A 21552-nucleotide genomic window follows, 5' to 3' on the forward strand; every position below is an offset into this window, starting at 1 on the left:
GCTGCTGGTGGCTGTCCCTTAGCTACAGTGCTCATGATCCTGGCCACACTGCTAGTCCCAGGACACCTCCTCGTTCCTTGCTGCTTTCTTTTGCTGCCCACATTTCCCTCTTCCCTTCTGCCTTCTTCACTTGCCCCTTTTGAGTGTGCCACCATCTCTTCCAACCAGATCCTGGCTGATATAATTACTGTTATAGTTCGTTCTAGAAGGTGCTTGTAGCCAGTTATCTCAACTCGGAGGGTGCCGTGGGGCTGAGGATATGGATGTGACCCGGTTGGGTTGGTCCATCACTGATGGACTCGAGGCCAGTCATTGGTGCACTTAGCTTTCTCCTCCGAGTGCCAAGTTAGTTGAGCGTCTCTACAGCTGTAATCTGACAATTCTCGTGCGTGGAGCCTTCTCTGCACACACTCTGTCTATGAGGTGATGTACTCAAGTCTTTTCCTACATCCAAACCTGTGAGGTGTGAGTTAACATCTCTCACCTTCTACAGATGAGAGAGCTGAGGTCCAGAGAGTTGCCATAGTTTCCTCAAGGTCACGAGGCCACTCTGGGGAAGAGAGTAGGGTTTAGATTGAGATCTTAATCGAAGCTGGTAGGCTTTTCAGTGGGACACGCGGCCTCAGACTACATGAGTGCACACATCTTAGTACGGATGGAAAAATGCGCTGCTGCTGGGTCAGTTCTATAAATACCATTGATAAAGGACATTAGATGGTGGCAGCAGCTTGGCAGAGGGAGAGCCATGTGGAAAGGCTTGGGGCCAAAAGGGGTCTTTTCTAGGCAAGGCATTCCCCTGGGCTGCATGGTGTTTGGATGTCTGTAGATTGCTCTAATAGACAGTATTCTGGGTGACCCATCCTCATGTGAACACGTCCTCCTTAGGAGATTTGGCAGGCTCCATTGCCCAAAATGATCTATTTCTTGAGATGAACCTGTCGGCGCCCTGGCTGGCACCTGACCTCAGGCACTGAGAGGTTCTGGTTTCTTTCAGTATTTCGCCTCCCACATGCTCAGCGTCCAGGAATGTGAGTCGCTCTGTTTATCGTCTCAGATCATAGTGCCTGGTGGTTATGATGCAGTGATGTGAGACCTTCAGGCCTCAAAACACTGTTTCTCAAGAAGCCCTTCTCCTCTCCCCTTCCCTGCCCTCCCTTCTCTTCCTGTCTTCTTTTCTCTTTTTTCCTTTTCTTTCTCTAACCTCCTCATGCCTAACCTCTATAATGCTGCTGTGGCATTATGCCCTAACTTACTCATTGAACTCTTCAAATATCCTTCATTCTTGTCAGTATTTTGTTCTTTGGTCTACACCCTTAAAAATCTAAACAAGGAAACTGCAGAATTGCCCAGACTCACACAAATCATTTTGACTTAACTGTCAAAACGTTGGCCAAAAAAAAGGTCTGGTCAATATTTATTGACTGCTTATAATGTGGAAATCACCTTCCAGATCAGCCCCATCCAATAGAATACACTCAGAGGTACAAACGCACATCACAGATGTAATTTTAAAATTTCTAGTAGCCACATTAAAGAAGTAAAAAGAAACTGGTGAAATTAATTTTAACAATATAATTTATTAACAATATTTTCAAATGATCATTTCCGTATGTAATTTTTACATTCTTTTTTTTTTTTTGATATTTTACTTTTTTTGGCATTAACTATTTGCCTGAGAAAATCTTTATTTCTCCTATGTTCTTGAAGGATAATTTTGCAGGGTAGAGAAATCTAGGTTGTTCAGTTTTTTCTTTTAACACTTTAAATATTTTCTTTCTCTCTCTCCTTGCTTTCTGGGAAGTCAGATGTCATTCTTACCTTTACTCCTCTTTAGGGAAGGTGTTTTTCCCCTCTGGCCTCTTACAGGATTTTTTTCTTTATCTTTGATTTTTTTTTTCCATTTTAAATATGATATGTCCTGGTGATGGGGTTTTGCATTTATCTTGTTTGGTGTTCTCTGAGCTTCCTGGATTTCTGATTTGGTGTCTGACATTAATTTGGGGGAAATTCTCAATCATTATTGCTTCAAATATTTCTCTGTTCCTTTCTCTCTTTATTCTCCTTCTGGGTATTCCCATGGTGTGTCTATTGTACCTTTTGGATCGTTGTCTCATAAGTTCTTGCATGTCCTGCTGTGTTTTCTTTTCTTTTTTTCCCAATCTGTGTTCTGTTTTTCCATTTTGGGCAGTTTCTATTGGGATAGCCTTAACCTCAAAGATTCTTTTTCTTTTTTTTTTTTTTTTTTTGAGACAGAGTCTTGCTCTGTCGCCCAGGCTGGAGTGCAGTGTACGATCTTGGCTCACTGCAAGCTCTGCCTCCCGGGTTCAAGCCATTCTCCTGCCTCAGTCTCCTGAGTAGCTGGGACCACAAGTGCCTACCACCATGCCTGGCTAATTTTTTCTATGTTTTAGTAGAGATGGGGTTTCACCATGTTAGCCAGGATGGTCCCGATCTCCTGACCTCGTGATCCACCCGTCTTGGCCTCCCAAAGTGCTGGGATTACAGGCATGAGCCACCACGCCCAGCCAAAGATTCTTTCCTCAGTTGTATCCAGTCTACTAACAAGCCCATCAAAGGCATTCTTCATTTGTTAGTGTTTTTCATCTCTATGATTTCTTTTTCTTTCTTAGAATTTCCATCTTTCTGTGTACACTGCCCATCTGTTCTTGAGTGCTGTCTATTTTACCTGTTACAGTTCTTAGCATATTAATCATAGTGTTTTACATTCCTGGGCTGGTAATTCCAACATCCCTGCCACATCGGAGTCTGGTTCTGGTGTTTGCTCTGTTTCTTCAAACTCTGCTTTTCACCTTTGAGTATGCCTTGTAATTTGTTCTTGGTAACCAGACGTGATGTACTGGGTAAAAGGAACTGCTATAAATGGGTTGTTAGCCATGTGGTGGTGAGGTGTGGGGAGAGGGGAAGTGTGCTAGAGTCCTTTGAGATTCTAGGTCCCAGTCTGAGTGAGCCTGGGCCTCTGGACTGTGAACTTCACAAGTGCCTCTCAGTTTCTCTATCCTCCCCCTCCCACCTTAGGTGGGACAAGATGGCTGGAGAGGGCTGGAGTTGAGTATTTCCCTTCTTCCAGTTCGGTATGGGGCTCTGATAAAAGCTCCAAAGGTTAGGCTCTGGTTAAATAGTTTTTCCTGAGGGCAGACTTTGTTAGGAAGAACAGAAAGCTCTGGCTTACACCAAAATGGTTACTTCCCCCTCCCCCTGCTGGAAGCATGAAGGAATTTTTCTCTGCTATTCACTGTAAGCACCCGCTTGCACTCCTGGATAGAAACCTCACCGAAGGGTGGGGATATCCCTATGACGGGGTCCCCCTGGAGTTTCTGACTCTCAGACTTGTCTACACTGAGCCTCCAGCAGTTCATTAACTACAGCTTAAGGTTACTTGTCCAGCACTGGTTTCCACAGAGCTTTCTGCTCAGGAGTCTCTGCTCCGGTAAGTTGTGATTGGTTTTTTTCTTTTGTTTTGTTTTATTTTTGTTTTTGTTTTTTTGAGATGGAGTCTCACTCTGTCGCCCAGGCTGGAGTGCAATGGTGCGATCTCGGCTCACTGCATCCTCCGCCTCCTAGGTTCAAGTGATTCTCAAGCCTCAGCCTTCTGAGTAGCTGGGATTACAGGCATGCGCCACCACGCCCAGCTGATTTTTGTATTTTTAGTAGAGATGGGGTTTTGCTGTGTTGGCCACGTTGGCCTCAAACTTCTGACCTCAAGTGATCCGCCCACCTTGACCTCCCAAAGTGCTGAGATTACTGATTCTATCTCCCTCTCTCTCCAATTTTAGCGGCAGTGATTTGCTCTGTGACCTCACTTCTCTTATGGATCTAAGAAGGGTTGTTGATTTTGCACTTTATTCAGCTTTTTACTTGTTAAAAGGAAGTGACCACTTCAAGCTCTTTACATACTGAACTGGAAAGTGTACTAAGTCTTTGAAACTTGGTGTGTGTTTAAAATTAGGTGATATATTACCCTTTGTATTTTTTTTGGTACTGTGTCTTTGAAATTTGGTGTGTATGTTACAGGATATGTTGATTAGAACAAGCCACCTGTTCATTAGCCACAAGTGGCTTGTGACTTCTATACTGAACAAAATAGTATTAGGTTGGTGCAGAAGTAATTGTGGATATTGCCAATGAAAGTGGCAAAACTGCAGTTACTTTTGCACCAACCTAACAGCTCTAAATGGAAGACTGTTTGCCTGAGAATTGGGTGATTAACTGTTATCTCAGGCATAAATCAACTTCCCACCTGAGGGTAACTAACTTTTTTACAATATTAGAAATGCAGTCCAAATACCCTAGGTGAGTTAATTCACTAGGTGGTAAAGATCAGCCAGTAGGCATTTACCTCATGTTTATCAGTCCTAGGTAAAGCAGTTCCTTCTTATCACAGGGTTGCTTGATATTTAAATTAGGGGCCATTTCCTCCAAGACCCTGATTTTTTTTTTTTCTCTCTTGTTATTAAATTACTTCTGCAAATGTGAGTGTGGAGCTTGCCAGAATTTTTTGGTATTTCTCTGTGTCCAGTTGCCCACTGATGCATCTTGCTTTTGTCCCCAACAGCAGGGCAAACTCAACCCGGGACAAATGAGACTTCCAACTCTCAGCCAGGTGCAGTGGCTCACGCCTGTAATCGTAGCACTCTGGGAGGTGGAGGCAGGCAGATCACTTGAGGTCAGGAGTTCGAGACTAGGCTGGCCAACATGGAGAAACCCCATCTCTACTAAAAATACAAAAATTAGCTGGGCGTGGATCCCAGCTACTCAGGAGGCTAAGGCGGGAGGATCGCTTGAACCTGGGAGGCGGAAGTTGCAGTGAGCCGAGATCGCACCACTGTACTCCAGCCTGGGCGACAGAGTGAGACTCCATCTCAAAAAAACAAAAAGGCTTTTCAGCTCTCTAATACTCCAATTTAGTGGCAGGTCTTCTCAGAGAAGTAAGCTAAATGGATATTGTCAGACTCCTGCCAGCAGAGACCTTCTACATTTCTTAGATCAGGGAGAAAAGGGAATGCCTTCTCGCCCTGCCCCTCCAACATACTTTAGCCCGTGGAGGCAGAGTGGCCACATTTCTTACCTGAGATTGCTGGTGCTTCTGGTAGAACTCAATCATGTTAAAGTCACCCAGGTCAACCAGCAGGCCTTGCTTACACATCTCACAGGTCTTCACGGCACCAAGATCTGCTCCTTAAATTAGATAAAAGAATTATATGTACATATAACCATGGGTCTGTTTGTGTTAGCACTTTGGACAGGTGATACTTGGAGAGTGAACTTGTGTGTGTTATGAATTCTGAGCTTGAGTGACCTTCCTTTAAAGCCAGCCATCTTCTGTAGAACATGACCTTGAATCTGAGAGCGGAAAAATTTCCTTTGTAGTCATCTATTATGCAAGCTTCATAGAAGTGAAATTCCTATGACTTTTAAATAGCGGATCTTGCTTTCTATTTAAACATAAACATGATGGTTCATAAACTTGGAATTGCTGCAGAGAGGCTAAGAGTCTGTAACACAGGTGTTTGTAAAAAGAGTGAATATTCGGCTTTTTTTTTTCTTGCAGACCCAACACAGGTCCAAGTAAATAAATTAGTGAGGACCAAAATAGATGGTAGAAGCTATTCTCGATCAATGGCTTAAAAATCTGCCTTTGCTCCTGCCAGGTAACATTCCCACCTGAGAACAGTGAGGGAGCGAGGGGCCAGGTGTGGGCGCTAGTTACAGGAGTACCTGCGGCCAGCTCATCAACCTGAGCTCAGACTCATCTGGGAAAAGAAATATGAGAAGGCTTCCTTTGTTGCTGTTTTTATAAAAACAGGCATTCTACATCAGCGTTTTTATCCTGCTCCCCAAAGCGAAAGTGGAAGATGCAGAACTGGGCTGTTATGTCTAAGCAAACATTCTGTCAGACAGGTCTTTTGTACCCCCTTAGTTGTGGCTTTTGACTAATGATGTACTGGTGTTTATTTTATGCATTAGAAAATAGAAGACCTATTAGTTACCTGCATGTGTTTGGTAAAAATAGGGCTTGTGCAGTTTCATACCCGCATTCTATTTCCCCACTGGGAATATAAAGAAACAGTAAATAATAGAGACTTTCAAAGGGCAGGGATGAACAGTAAGTAATCCCTTATCTGCATTTTGTTTGCTTGACTTTTTTTTTTTTTTTTTTCTTTTTTTTTTTTTAGCATCATTCAGTAACGCTTTAGGCTACCGAATGTCCCATGTGTCTTCTGATAGAATCCTACTGAACACATCCATACAAGCATTGACATTTATGAGCATAGCAGCATTTTCATGACTTGTTTCATGGGTAACTTTTTCTGTGTTAGATGTTAATTGGCCCAAATTTCTAGGAAGATAAAGGATTGCATGGCAGAGTTGTTAACCAAAATCCACTCGTTTTCTTCCCTCTCTGAAGGACTGAATACTTTGCTCATTGTATGGATATGCATTTAAGCTTCTCGATCAGTGGACTTACATTTCTTATGCTAGGGAAGTTGCATAAAATGGGCTGCATGGGCCGGGCGCGGTGGCTCAAGCCTGTAATCCCAGCACTTTGGGAGGCCGAGGCGGGCGGATCAGGAGGTCAGGAGATCAAGACCATCCTGGCTAACACAATGAAACCCCGTCTCCGCTAAAAATATAAAAAAATTAGCCGGGCGTGGTGGCGGCGCCTGTAGTCCCAGCTACTCGGGAGGCTGAGGCAGGAGAATGGCGGGAACCCGGGAGGCGGAGCTTGCAGTGAGCCGAGATCGCGCCACTGCACTCCAGCCTGGGCGACAGAGCGAGACTCCGCCTCAAAAAAAAAAAAAAAAAAAAAAAAAAAAAAAAATGGGCTGCATGGGTGAGACAGTAATATGATTACCCCACGTGTTCGTTCTGATTCCATGGTGTGCTGTTCTTGGTGAGGGGGCGTGGCAGCATCTCTTGAGGACAGAATAAAGCTCTAAGTCTCCCCGCAGCCTAGAATAGTGACGGCTAAGGAGAAGGATATGGAAGAGGGGGAGAAATAGGATCTGGCTGTGGGGTGATACATTTTCAGAGAGGTGTGTCTGAAAGAAGTCACAGCTATTTTCTGATCAACTTGCTCTTTGCACTGACGTTCCATGCTGTTTTTTTTTTTTTTTTTTGGTTAAAGTTGATCTCATTCCTAAAGCCATGCTTTAAAGAAATCTTCCGTTCTCTGCCCAGAAAACTACAGCTGACCTACCGATGTGGTTGTATTTAGGTTATAACCTGCTCAGGGAGTTGAGAAGGGGCTGCACACCCAGTTATAAGATGCTAGGGAGCTGACAAAATCCGCACGTGGGAATTTATCTCATATGGTTCTAGACAATCAGATCAACGCTCTTATCCCTATTGCTAAAAGGCAGCTTTGTTTAGTTTCTTAGGTGACCCCCAAATAAAAGGAAGTAGCATGCGTATGCTGGGGGTCTCTCATGAGGGACCTTCTGAAGTATTTTGCTGGGTGTCTGCTAGCTGGGCATGGCTACTGTGTGTCTGCTGAGCTGCCACCACTGACCCACTTCTTCTATTTCCTTCCTCCTGAGAGGCGATCTTAGCATCTCTGCTCAAGCCTCAAGCAGAGGTAGAATTCAATAGTATTTGTTTCCAGAAGTATTTTCTCAGATTAAAAAAAACCAAAAAACAAACAAATAAAAAAACACAACTCCCTCCCATAAAGACAGTTTTTATGAGCAAGAATCCGGAGCTCAGCCACGTGTCCCTGAGTCGCTGTTCTGCGGAGGAGAGTGAGCTGATGACAAGGTTCCGAGGCCCACACCGTGGTGCCTCGTGTTAATTACATGTCGTGGCACGTTCGCTGCACTTCCTTCCCCACCTACCTGATGTTATTTTCACTTTCAGCCACTTTTTCAGGCACTCTTGATGAACAAACCGCAGGCTTCCCACACAGCCACAAGGCTCCAGGAGGGGGTTGCTTGGGGAACCCCCGGCTATCTGACAGATGCGACACAAGTCTCCCTCCTCCTCGGAGTCCTCCTCCAGGAGACTAAATGGAAAATAAGCCCTCGTGACCAGGAGGCTACATGTTTACAGTTTCTACAAATACCAGTTCCCAGGGCATTGGCAGTAAAGGAAGAGGGCTCCTGGCACTCACCCACTGCCCCCTCTGACCCTACTGAGATGGTTTTTAATAATAAAGGCACAAATTCTCTTTTTTGTTTTGAAACAGAGTCTCACTCTGTTGCCCAGGCTGGAGTGCAGTGGCACAATCTTGGCCCACTGCAGCCTCAACCTCCTCAGGCTCAGGTGATCCTCCCACTTCAGCCTCCCAAGAAGCTGGGATTACAGGTGCATGCCACCACACCTGGCTATTTTAAAAATTATTTGGTAGAGATGTAGTCTCACTATGTTGCCCAGACTGGTCTTGAACTCCTGGGCTGAAGTGATCCACATGCCTTGGCCTCCCAAAGTGCTGGGATTCTAGATGTGAGCCACTGGGACTGGCCGAGGCACAGATTCTTGTAACAGACTTCTTTGCAATTGTCGGTACGTGTGAGCTGACCTGGAAGACCAGCATGGCCACCATAAATCAAGAGGTAAAGGGATATGGCTACAGAATCATTTCCAAACTGCAGTCAAGGCCAGGAGCCCCTCTCCCTGCCATAGGAAGTTGGTGGGGGTGGCATACTGGTGAGTGCATAGGATTCGTGGTCAGGGGGCCTGGGTTTGAGGCCAGCCTCTGAAACTTGTCAGTTGTGTGACGTTGGATAAGTTCCTTAATCTTCCCAAGACCCTGTCTCCTGTACAATGTACACTGGGGGTCTGTACAATGAGGGTCATGGTGATAAATGCCACTGCCACCTGCTTCCCAGGGTTGTGGCCAGGCTGGCTGTGCGTGATGATGAGGAACATGTTCTGCAAACTGTAAAGTACATCTAGTGTCTGGCAAGGTGTTGCACACAGAGTTCACTTAATAGATGTTGGTTTAGGTGAATGATGAACCAATAAACCTGGACACAAGCTCCCGAATAACACCACACATGCCAACAAATGACGTCAGCATTCCAGAATGTAAGCGGCTGGAATCTGATGAAGATAAGAACTAATGAAAATGTAAGTAAAGATATTTGTGTCTAATAAATGGTGAGTGAAGAATAGCTGGTCGATGTTTATGTTGGGAGGTTTTAAGAAGCCTAAGGCTATTTTCTTTCGAGTCCTCGTGGGACTGGGGACCGTCTGGTCAAGGGAAAGAAACTGGCTAGAGACTAAAATCAAAAGAGGAAGAAACGGACATTGCTCTGGATGTAGAAATATATGCTCAGTTTCTTGAAAGACCTTTTTCCCTATGAAAGAGCAGCTCAGTGTAAAGGAGCAGAATTATAGTTTTCCATTATGGACATTCTCAATAACTTAGACATTTTCAACATTTAGACTTTAATACATTTCAACATAGTTTCCATATTTTCATAAGTAATTAGGAAGAACATGTGGACATGGGAGTGAGTGCTCCAACTGGTGAAGATAAACTAGAGGGAGACCTTGAAAGTTTGAGAAAGTAGGCAGAAAAGTGGTAGAAGATTTGTTGTTGTTGTTGTTGTTTGTTTTGAGATGGAGTCTCGCTCTGTCACCCAGGCTGGAGTGCAGTGGCTCAATCTCAGCTCATTGCAACCTTTGCCGGCTTCAAGCGATTCTCCTGCCTCAGGCTCCTGAGTAGCTGGGATTACAGGCATGCACCACTACACCAGGCTAATTTTTGTATTTTTAGTAGTGATAGGGTTTCACCATTTTGGCCAGGCTGGTCTCGAACCCTTGACCTCAGGTGATCCGCCTGCCTTGGTCTCTCAAAGTGCTGGGATTAGAGGCATGAGCCACAGCACCTGACCTAGAAAATTTTTAATTTGGGCAAGTACGAGGGATTTGCATTTGGAAAGAAGTGCTGTAAATCAGTGGTTTCCAATAGAAAATAAATGACCATCGGGTTCACCGGTAGAGATTTTACAGATTCCTGGGCTCCACCCTTAGCAGTTCTGGTTCAGTATCTGGGGTCCAGAAACCTGAATGTTAAGATGGTCATGCAGGTCTGAAGATCACTGATCTCAACAGGAGGAGGAAGGGTTCTATGGTGAACTTGTTATGGTTGATAAATATCTGACTCTTAACTTAAGGTCCTCCATCTTCTCAAAGGTATAAGTGGGGATCCACTGGCTACCTTACTTTGCAAAAAAAAATTTTTTTTTTTTTAAAACAAATAAAAGTGAAGAAGAGACAGAAAAGCACAGAAAAGAAAAGGAGAATCAAGCATAAAATCAATACCCCAAAGTAACTGCTTGTTAGTAGTTGAGTCTGGCTGGGAACAGTGGCGCACACCTGTAATCCTAGCACTTTGGGAAGCTGAGGCAGGAGGATGGCTTGAGCTCAGGAGTTCAAGCCCAGCCTGGGCAACACAGCGAGACCTTGTCTCAAAAAAAGAAAAGAAAAAAATATCTTTTGGTGTACTAGCCTCTGGTATTACTTCTGTGCACATATTGTTTTACAGAATTGAGACTGCTTTTAGGATTAGCTCAAGATAGCAGGCTAAGCACCCCCATCAGTCTCCTTTCCCACACAAATCTCTTAAAAAGACAAAAAAAGAAAATTAAATAGAATGAATCCACAATAGTGCTGGAAAACAAGCAGGCCAGAAATGAGGAATTCTTGGAAAGTTGATGAAGATATGATGATATTGACTAGAGGAAAGGAAATGGCAAACCAAGGCATTCTCACAGAAGCATCGAGAAGGGAAGGGCAGACCCAGGGAAATTCCAGGCTTGGGCTGCACCAGTGCAGGGGATGGGAGGGTACGAACTCAAAAACTGCTTCAGCACGAGAGGACCAGCTGCTGCCCACTTTCAGATACCCTGTGATGCAGGCAGCACAGTGCCTCTCCCAGGGGAACATTCTGTCATTGTATTCCAAAGAAAGGGAACTCTCCATAAAGGTCAAAGTTTTTTGTTTTGTTAGAGACAGGTCTCACTCTGATGCCCAGTGGCAATCATAGCTCACTGCAACCTCGAGCTCCTGTGTTCAATTGATCCTCCCACCTCAGCCTCCCAAGTAGCTGTGACCACAGGTGCACGCCACCACACCCAGCTAATTTTTTCTTAGAAACAGGGTCTCCTATGTCGCCAGGACTTGTTTCAAAGTTCTGGCCTCAAGCAATCCTGTCTCAGCCTCCCAAAGTACTGGGACTGTGGGGAGTGAGCCACCCCCCCTGGCCACAGGTCAAAGTTTTTCAAAAAGTTCATGAATGACATTCAATTACACAAAAACCTCCCATTCAGGAAAGTGGATCTCAGAGGAGAAAAAGCACACAATTGCTGGGGACAGCATGCTGGCCACCTCTCTCTACTAAACCACCCATTCCTTCCTTCATAAAACAACTGGGGGCCACCTGTCACATGTGGAAACCACCAGCATGAATGAGAGGGGACAAGGAAAATAAGTCAGCTGACTCTAGAGGAAATGAATTGTTTAATGAAGGGAGGAGGTAATTCTCAGGAGGATTCAGAGGCTATTGGCAGCTGCTATGTAAAAGGAACAATGAGAGATAAGGAGGATTTCTGGGGATTTAAAAAAATGTGATTAACAAAATAAAAAATTCCAGGTGAAACAATATTAATAGACAAAATATAATTCAGGCTAAAAGTCTAAAGCTAGATATTGATCGATCCACCAAGAAGAGATCAGCCATGAGCTTTAATGCACGAAATAAAAGCAAAATTCTTATACATGCAAAGGAGAATGGGCAAATCCAAATCATACTGGGGGATTTTAATCGATCTCTTTTAGAAATTGACAAACTCAATGGAAAAGAATAAAGTATGAAGGGTTTTTTTATGTTTGTTTGTTTTTGTGACAGGGTCTCACTGTGTTGTCCAGGCCGGAGTGCAGTGGCAAGATCTTGGCTCACTGCAGCCTCTGTTGCCTCCTGGGCTCACGTGATCCTCCCACCTCAGCCTCTCAAGTAGCCGGGACCACGGGCACATGCCACCACCCCCGGCTATTTTTTTATTTTTATTTTTTGTAGAGACGGGCTTTTGCCATGTTGCCCAGGCTGGTGTCGAATTACTGAGCTCAAGGAATCTGCCCACCTTGGCCTCTCAAAGGGTTGGGATTATAGGTGTGAGCCATCGTGCCTGGCCTGAAGGATTTTAACATATGTATTTTATATATATATGCCAACAAAGAGAGAAGAGGGAATGTACAACCTTTTCTAATGCCATAGAATATTTATAAGTATTGAATATGTATTAGGGCACAAAAAATACTGTTCATATTTTCTGAGATCATAATATAATTAAATTAGGATGGGCAATAAAAAATTTTGAAAAGAGGGTAACAGATTTTATATATATTTACATATAGATGATATATATTTATTATAGATAATTATACTAAAATATATTTAATCTATATGTGTATATATAGAAATATATATGTATACACATATAAATATATATGTATAAATATATACATATATATGTTTTTAGAGACAGGTTCTCACTTTGTCACCCAGTCTGAAGTGCAGTGATCATAGCTCACTATAGACTCGACCTCCTGGGCTCAAGGGATCCTCCTGCCTCAGCCTCTAGAGTAGCTGGGACTACAGACATATGTCATTACACCCAGAGAATATATATATTTTTGTAGATATAGGGTATTGCCATGTTGTCCAGGCTGGTCTTGAACTCCTGGCCCCAGGTGATCCTCCCACCTTGGCCTCTCAAAGCACTGGGGTTAATGGCATGAGCCATCATGCTTAGCCATCAAATATTTTTTAAAAACCATAAATCAGCCAGGTGCGGTGGCTCACACCTGTAATCCCAACACTTTGGGAGGCCGAGGCGGGCGGCTCATGAAGTCATGGGTTTGAGACCAGCCTGACCAACATGGTGAAACTCCGTCTCTACTAAAAATACAAAAATTATCCGGGTGAGGTGGCACCTGCCTGTAATCCCAGCTACTCAGGAGGCTGAGGCAGGAGAATCGCTTGAACCTGAGTGGTGGAGGTTGCAGTGAGCCAAGATCACCTCACTGCACTCCAGCCTGGGAGACAGAGTGATACTTCGTCTCAAAAAAAAAAAAAAAAAACCAAACCATGAATCAACAATAAATGTGTATAATTGATGGAACATTTCAGGCAGATTAATAGAACAGAAGTGAAAGTCCAAAAACAGACTGATAAGGATAGTGTATGCCAAAGAAAGCATTTTAAATTAGTAAGGAAAGGATAGAATGATTGTGGATTAACGGGATAAACGTTTTTAAAAAGACCTTAGAATCCCATCTAATACCATACACCAAAATATATTCCATATGAATTTAAGTATAGCTACCAGGTATTAAGTGCCTACTGTATACTGGATAGTCTATGACACACATAAATGTTTAAAACCTCATTTAGTTTTCACTGTTCTTTGAGGAGTACACATTACTATTTCTGTTTTCTGGATGGAAAAACAGATTTTTAGAAATGAAGGAAACTGGTTGGGTGTGGTGGTTCACGCCTATAATCCCAGCACTTTGGGAGGCTGAGGCAGATGGATCACAAGTCAGGAGTTCGAGACCAGCCTGTCCAATATGGTGAAACTCTGTCTCTACTAAAAATACAAAAATTAGCCATGCATGGTGGTGGGCACCTGTAATCTCAGCTACTTGGGAGGCTGAGGCAGGAGAATCGCTTGAACCCAGGAGGTGGAGCTTGCAGTGAGCCAAGATCGTGCCACTGACTCCAGCCTGGGCAATAGAGCGAGACTCCGTCTCAAAAAAAAAAAAAAAAAAAGCAGTGAAGGAACCTGCCAGAATCATACAGCTAATAGTTGGTAGAATCAGGAATGAAATCTAGAACCATAAGACAGCAAAACCCATGTTTCTAACCACTACGATATATGAAAGGAGAATATAATGATACTAGACAAAAATAATTATGGATGTCTGAGTGAGCATTGGAGTTTCTAAGCATGGCACCAAATGCGAAAGCGGTATAGGAAAATACTGACAGATTTGATTGTAAGTAATGTTAAAATTCCACTACATCAAAAATATATACATAAAATGTAAAGTAAATAAAATGGGAAAAGTAAAAAAGTATCTGTAAAATATTTGACAAAGAATTACTCTTTTTTTCTTTTTTTTTTTTTTTTTGAGATGGAGTCTCGCTCTGTTGCCCAGGCTGGAGTGCAGTAGGGCCATCTCAGCTCACTGCAGCCTCTGCCTCCTGGGTTCAAGAGATTCTCCCACTTCAGCCTTCCAAGTAGCTGTGACCACTGGTGTGCGCCACCACGCCCAGCTAATTTTTGTATTTTTAGTAGAGACAGGGTTTCATCATGGTGACCAGGCTGATCTCAAACTCCTGACCTCAAGTGATTCACCCACTTCAGCCTTCCAAAGTGCTGGGATTACAGGAGTGAGCCACTGTGCCCAGCCAAGAATTCCTAATGACAAACATTAAAAAGCATAGAAATTCCTGGAACTGGAAAGGGCATGTAGAAAGAGGACCCTTATAAGGTGGTGGTGAAATTGCTAACGTGTAGAACTTTCCTGAAGCACAATTTGACAGTATACATTAAGAACCTGAAGACTCTGCGTTCCTTTCATCAGCAGTTACACATTTAGGAAGTTTTTCTAAGTAATTAATTATGGATGTACTCAAAAAAGGAGACTGATCAAATCATAATAGACACATTTAATACAAACAGCCCTCAAAAAAATTGACGTAACACTGTAAGATGAGAAAAGGATTAAAAAGCATAGGGTTTGGAAAGAAAGAAATCAAACTACTAATATTTTTCACAGTTGAAATTATTTTGTATTTTGGCAAAAATACAGAGAAAACATATAGTCAGTTGGATTTCTACATTTTAGCAACAAAGAGTTAAAATTAGAATTTACAATACTGTTTCAATAGCAAACAACAACAAATAAAAGAACCAAGGGATAAATGACTTTTATGAATAAAACCGCAAAACTATACTGAAAGACATTAAAGAAGACACAAACAAAAGTAGAGATATTCCATGTTTATCAAAGAAAAAGTCAATATCGCAAAGATGTCAATTCTCCCAGAATATTCTATAGATTAAATGCAATTCCAATAAAAATCCCAACAAGTAGATTCTTAAGTGTACAGTCAAGGACTCTTTAAAAAAGTAGGGAAGGAGGCTTACATCATCACATATCAAAAGTTATAAAAGCTGCAGGCATTAAGACAGAATGGTATTAGGTTAGGGAAAGACAACGAAAGACCAATCGAACAGAATAGAGAGCCCTGAAACCGGGGCCTGTTGAGGCATGTTCCAAAGGAGAGGTGGCTGTGCGGATCAACAGGGAAATATCCCAAACACTGGCATATTTCATATTCATAAGGGGGAAAAAAATAAAGCTTACTTCACATCACATATTAAGAACCACTTCACATTTAAGTCCAAATCCATTTCACATTAAGTCCTAAATACAAAGCTAGAAACTTTACAAGAAAATAGGAAGGATAGCATAATGATACCAGGTTAAGAGAAGGATTTCTTTTTTTTTTTTTTTTTTTTTTTTTTGAGACGGAGTCTCGCTCTGTCGCCCAGACTGGAGTGCAGTGGCGCGATCTCGGCTCACTGCAAGCTCCGCCTCCCGGGTTCACGCCATTCTCCTGCCTCAGCCTCCCGAGTAGCTGGGACTACAGGCGCCCGCCACCACGCCCGGCTAATTTCTTTTTGTATTTTTAGTAGAGACGGGGTTTCACCGTGTTAGCCAGGATGGTCTCGATCTCCTGACCTCGTGATCCGCCCGCCTCAGCCTCCCAAAGTGCTGGGATTACAGGCTTGAGCCACCACGCCCGGCCGAGAAGGATTTCTTAAACAAGACAACAAGATACAAATTGCAAGATACAAATTGCAAAAAGAAGATGGGGCCGGGCACAGTGGTTCATGCCTGTAATTCCAGCACTTTGAGGGGACGAGGTGGGCTGATCGCTTGAGGTCAGGAGTTCGAGACCAGCCTGGCCAACATGGTGAAACCCCGCCTCTAACAAAAATGCAAAAATTAGCTGGGTGTGGTGGCACATGCCTGTAATCCCAGCTACTGGGGAGGCTGAGGCAGGAGAATCACTTGAACCCAGGAGGCAGAGGTTGCAGTGAACTAAGATCACGCTACTGCACTTCAGCCTGGGCAATAGAGCGAGACTCAGTCTTCAAAAAAAAAAGACATCATAAAGAAAAAGACAAACTACAAATTGGGAAAAGATATTTCCAACACACAACTGTTGAAAGATTAAATTAATATGCCAAAGATATAAAGGTATTTAAAATATATATATAAATACTCTAAAAGAGAAATGAGCAAAAGACATAGATATTTGGCTAGGCAAAGTGGCTCACGCTTGTAATCCCAGCACTTTGGGATGCTGAGGTGGGAGGATTGCTTGAGGCCAAAAGTTTGAGACCAGACTGGGCAACATAATGAGACCCCATCTCTACAAAAAAATGAAGACATTAATATTTCACAGAATGGAAAACACAAATGGTCATTTAATATTTAAAAGAGCATATAAAATGCCTAACTTCATTAAGTCATGAAAATGAAAATGCAAACTAAAGCTACAATATCATTTTATTCCCATCAGACTGGCAAATTTGAAAAGCCAATCAATACGAATGTTGTCAAGGATGTATAACATTAGACATGACTGGTTTGACACTAAATTGGCATTATTTAGTACAGTGGAAAATGTGTTCACCACGAGCCCATTAGCCCACCAGCCCAGCTTTTCCACTCCTAGGCAAGATCCCAGAGAACTCTTCCACATGACCCAGGAGACATTTACAAGAATGTTCATGCAGGCCGGGTGCGGTGGCTCACGCCTGTAATCCCAGCACTTTGGGAGGCCAAGGTGGGCGGATCACGAGGTCAGGAGATCGAGACCATCCTGGCTAACATGATGAAACCCCATCTCTACTAAACATACAAAAAAAAAATTATCCAGGCATGGTGGCAGACACCTGTAGTCCCAGCTACTTGGGAGGCTGAGGCAGGAGAATGGCGTGAACCCAGGAGGCAGAGCTTGCAGTGAGCAGAGATCATGCCACTGCACTCCAGCCTGGGCAACAGAGCGAGACTCTTGTCTCAAAAAAAAAAAAAAAAAAAAAAAAAAAAGGTTCATGCAGCATCATTTGCAGAAAACAATAAAGGACCCGAATGTCCATTGACAGAATGGCTAAATTGTGGTATGTCCATATGACAGAATACCTTGTAGTGTGAAAAGAATAAACTAAAGCCAAATATATCAATAAGGATGCATCTCACTAAGGATGTAAGAGGAAAAAGCAAGTCACAAAAGAATAGAGATTCTATTTCTACAGAGTCAAACACTTCCTCAGAGTTCATAAATATATACAACATATTGTTTAGAAAAACTGGCTGGGCGCAGTGGCTTATGCCTGTAATCCAGGACTTTGGGAGGCCAAGGAGGGTGGACTGCTTGAGATCAAGAGTTTGAGACGAGCCTGGCCAACATGGTGAAACCCTGCCTCTACTTAAAAATACAATAATTAGGCCGGGCGCGGTGGCTCACGCCTGTAATCCCAGCACTTTGGGAGGCCGAGATGGGCGGATCACGAGGTCAGGAGATCGAGACCATCCTGGCTAACACGGTGAAACCCCGTCTCTACTAAAAAATACAAAAAACTAGCCGGGCGAGGTGGCGGGCGCCTGTAGTCCCAGCTACTCGGGAGGCTGAGGCAGGAGAATGGCGTGAACCCGGGAGACGGAGCTTGCAGTGAGCTGAGATCCGGCCACCGCACTCCAGCCTGGGTGACAGAGCGAGACTCCGTCTCAAAAAAAAAAAAAAAAAAAAAAAAAAAAATTAGCTGGGCGTGGTGGTGCGCACCTGTAATCCCAGCTACATGGGAGGCTGAGGCATGAGAAATGCTTGAACCAGAGAGGTGGAGGTTGCAGTGAGTCTAGATCACGCCACTGCACTCCAGCCTGGGAGACAGAGTCAGACTGTGTCTCAAGAAAAAAAACAAAAAACATCTAAACATATGGTAAAAGCTCAAAGCAAAAAACCCCAAAACACAACACAACAAAACACAAAAGGAATGGTCAGGGTGGGTGTGGGGAGCTGAAGGTGGCATGATGAGAAGATAGGGTGGGTGAGGGGCTCAGGAGGGCTCCAGTGTGTGAGGAATGTTCTGTTTGTTAGCTGGACGGTGGGCACAGGGATGTCTGGGTTTGTGATGTGTGTGTTTTAAAAATTCTCTGAAGTGTACCTATGTTAGGTATTAATTTATATGTATTAAGATAGCTAACTGAGGGAAAATTTTTAAAAAGTGTGATTGAGAAATAGGATTAAATATTAAAATAAGGCATATTATAAAACAATATGAACAGATACTAAAAATTGCATTTATATGCAGATAAAAGACTAGAAACAATATTTTTAATTGTTTGTCTTTGGATGATAGGGTTACAGGTGATTTTTCTTTTCAGTCTGCATTTTTAATATTACCCAAAAGGAACAAATTTGAAATAATAGGAAAAGCATAAAGTTTATTATATACAGAAAAAAGAGAGTGTCTGGATAAACTATTAATAGGTACATGAATAGTAGCTGTTTAATGCAAGACTGTGCCTGGAAGTGAATGCATTTTCAAAGAAATTATTTTTAGCTCAAGGGCATCACTTTGGGATGGTAGAAATTTAGACTTCTTTTTTTTTTTTTTTTTTTTTTTTTTTTTTGAGACGGAGTCTTGCTGTGTCACCCAGGCTGGAGTGCAATGGCCAGATCTCGGCTCACTGCAAGCTCCGCCTCCCGGGTTCACGCCATTCTCCTGCCTCAGCCTCCCGAGTAGCTGGGACTACAGGCACCCGCCACCTCGCCCGGCTAGGTTTTTTTTTTTTGTATTTTTTATTAGAGACGGGGTTTCACCGTGTTAGCCAGGATGGTCTCGATCTCCTGACCTCGTGATCCGCCCGTCTCGGCCTCCCAAAGTGCTGGGATTACAGGCTTGAGCCACCGCGCCCGGCCAGAAATTTAGACTTCTGACAAGTAGGTGTGAAGCTGTATTTCTGGGGAGGTGATGATTGGTGGGTGTAAGATCTCTGGCCCCTTAACCGTGGGTCAGTCTTCTGGTAGCTTAATGTGGAAAAGAAAAGGTACTACTAACTAGAAAGTTACTTCATTACTGGAGTTGGATAAATGATATTTATTAATAGGAATATGTATGCATTCTATGTTCCATTTTCCTCCGGTTTTTACATTTCTAATTCACGGCCCACATGAGTCATGCTAATATACACAAAGAGGGCTCAGATTCCAAGAATCAATTTCCAGATCAGTAAGCCAAGATCAGAGCATGGTAAACACCTATCATAAATGAAATGGTAGAATCCTGACATGGTGTTTAATGATGGCTTTACAAAGTATCACATTTCATAGCTGTGAAATATCCCCACGTCATTTCACAAAAAAGGAAAGATCAAAGAAAAGGGCAATTCAAAAAAGATCTTATTTCTCTCTCATGCATGACAAAGAGCACATAAAATACAAGCAGCGGTTACCCCAGCGTGGCCCTTCAGAGAACCGAGGTAACTATGGTAACTGAGAACGGTCTTTTAGTTCGCAAGGTTCGAATTCTAGAACTGTTGGTTGGATTTGGGGTAAGTCCGGTAAGGGAGAGCTGCGAACTTCAAGTGCTGAATGGTTCATTCTCTAGGGAGATAGCAACCTTTTCCTAAAAAATCTTGGTTCTTCATTGCTGGAGAGAAGAACAAGCCCTGTGAAGCAGTCGGAGGTCCTTATACCCAGCAAACTTACCTTGAAGGTGTGGTATTCAAGGAAAAAAACACTTCGAGAATATGGAAGAAACTGATCAGGAACACCAGATTTTCTTTATAAATACATATGTTTTTAAGAGCAACAAAACAGAGACAATTTTCTCAAAATAAGCAACCACTAAAATGTCAACAAAGGACCCATTTGTGACTTAAAATTCCCATGGCTCTCTAATGAAAGCAATGCTAATTGCGGCCTTGGGAAAGTGGAAAAAACATATAATTATGAAAAGTCCTCACCTTTCTTGCAATTTCTTGAGTTTCTCAGGGTCTGCCTTTATCTTACTGGTTTCCTTTTCATCTGTGAAACCAAAGGCTGCCATCCTGTTCCCATTCTCATTTTGATTTGGGAAATCAGACACTGCAAAGAAAGTAAATGGTATATTTTCTTGCAGGGACTCAGACACACGAAAATAGCCTTCTGAGTTTATTCTTGATGGAGAGGAGTTGGAAGAATCCACTAAGGACAAACTGCCCTGTGGATTTAGTAAGAGATCTGTATATAATGGAGCCCCCTGAGGTTGACTTGTTAAAGTAATATCTTCTGCTTCCCTGACAGCAAATTCGTGTGCACTGTTTACTGGGAAATAATTGTGGTTTTCGGCACTGGCAGATGGATTCCTATTTCTAATGGGAGACAGTGGTCGGCGAACATGAAACCTTGAGTTTCCCTCTGAGTCTGAGCTGTGAATTGAAGTCGATGACATTGACAAGTCTACCGGAATATCATCTCTCAGAGCAGAATGCATGAATGATACAGCAGAGTTATAGGATGAATTCACTGATGATCCTGGAGATGTTGGTCTGCCAGAAAGAAAGTAGTCAAGAGAATTTTGAGAACTGCTTAAATAGTCTTGCCAGTATCCTTCAGAATCATGGGTGCCAGGCCTATGCTCCACAGAAATACAGTCACTCCATGCATTTTCAGCATTGACACCATCCTCTTGTCTGGGCTCGTATTTGGTATCCCATGAAAGGGGGCTCTTTTTCGCATGTTCACTGCCACCTCTGTCCTTCTCTTTAGCAGATTCCCTATCAGGCAGCCTGGAGTCTTGGGACAACTTTTGCCCAGCAGGCGGCCATTCTGTTGCTGGCTCCATTGCATTCCTTATTCTCAATGAGCCATGTCTGGGCTCAGTTCTTCTTGAAGAATGACCTCTGCAATTTTCAGCATTTTCTACAAAATTGTTATTTTTGGCCTGAGGGGTCGATGTCCCTCCAAATCTACTTCTTTTGTGATGGGAGGGAGAACGGGGTGAATGCATACCAACCCACAGACCTTCTTCAGCCTGGCTTTCCTCTTCAGTGTCATCGCTTTCTCTTCCGCTGTTCAGTGACAAAATGGAATAAAAGTCTTCATCTCGGAACCTAAATGATGCCCTTCTTGGCCCTCCTACGGTGGTGGGTGTGAGTGGTGGCCCCAAGAACTCACTCAATACTTGAGGACTATTTGTTCCTTGGAAGGCCTGGGGCAGGGCTGGATGCAGCTCACTCTGGGAAGGAGCACTCGGGTCTCCTTTTTTGCGTCTATCAGGGGGGTTCTCAATCACTGGCTGTGACGATGGGACCAAGTTTCTTCTCTCTCGAGTTGGCTTCTTCAGCTTAGTGTTACACATCAGGTCTCCTTGTTGAACTACTTGATCTGCATTGAGAAAAGACACATTTATTATTCCAGTAAAAGGGCCCATGGATGAAAGGCCTCTAGTACTAAGCACAAAA

The 21552-nt window shown here is 43.2% G+C and overlaps 1 protein-coding gene and 1 long non-coding RNA gene across 15 annotated transcripts in view; one reads left to right on the forward strand and one right to left on the reverse strand.

The window, feature by feature from the left end:
* Window positions 1–21552, reverse strand: part of MARCHF10 (membrane associated ring-CH-type finger 10) — a 113017-nt gene that overhangs the window by 17032 nt on the left and 74433 nt on the right. For all 12 annotated transcript variants that reach the window (XM_071083392.1, XM_011743622.3, XM_011743620.3 and 9 more), the window contains 3 exons: window positions 20074–21475; window positions 7854–8020; window positions 5087–5196 (listed from right to left, as the gene is read on the reverse strand). In XM_071083392.1, the coding sequence (XP_070939493.1) occupies window positions 5087–5196; window positions 7854–8020; window positions 20074–21475 (1679 nt within the window). The remainder of the gene's footprint in view (window positions 1–5086; window positions 5197–7853; window positions 8021–20073; window positions 21476–21552) is intronic.
* Window positions 1–21552, forward strand: part of LOC139359662 (uncharacterized) — a 52319-nt gene that overhangs the window by 14007 nt on the left and 16760 nt on the right. The gene's annotated exons all lie outside the window — the stretch shown is intronic.

The sequence above is a fragment of the Macaca nemestrina genome, chromosome 17 (assembly GCF_043159975.1).
Source record: "Macaca nemestrina isolate mMacNem1 chromosome 17, mMacNem.hap1, whole genome shotgun sequence".
Taxonomy (NCBI): domain Eukaryota; kingdom Metazoa; phylum Chordata; class Mammalia; order Primates; family Cercopithecidae; genus Macaca; species Macaca nemestrina.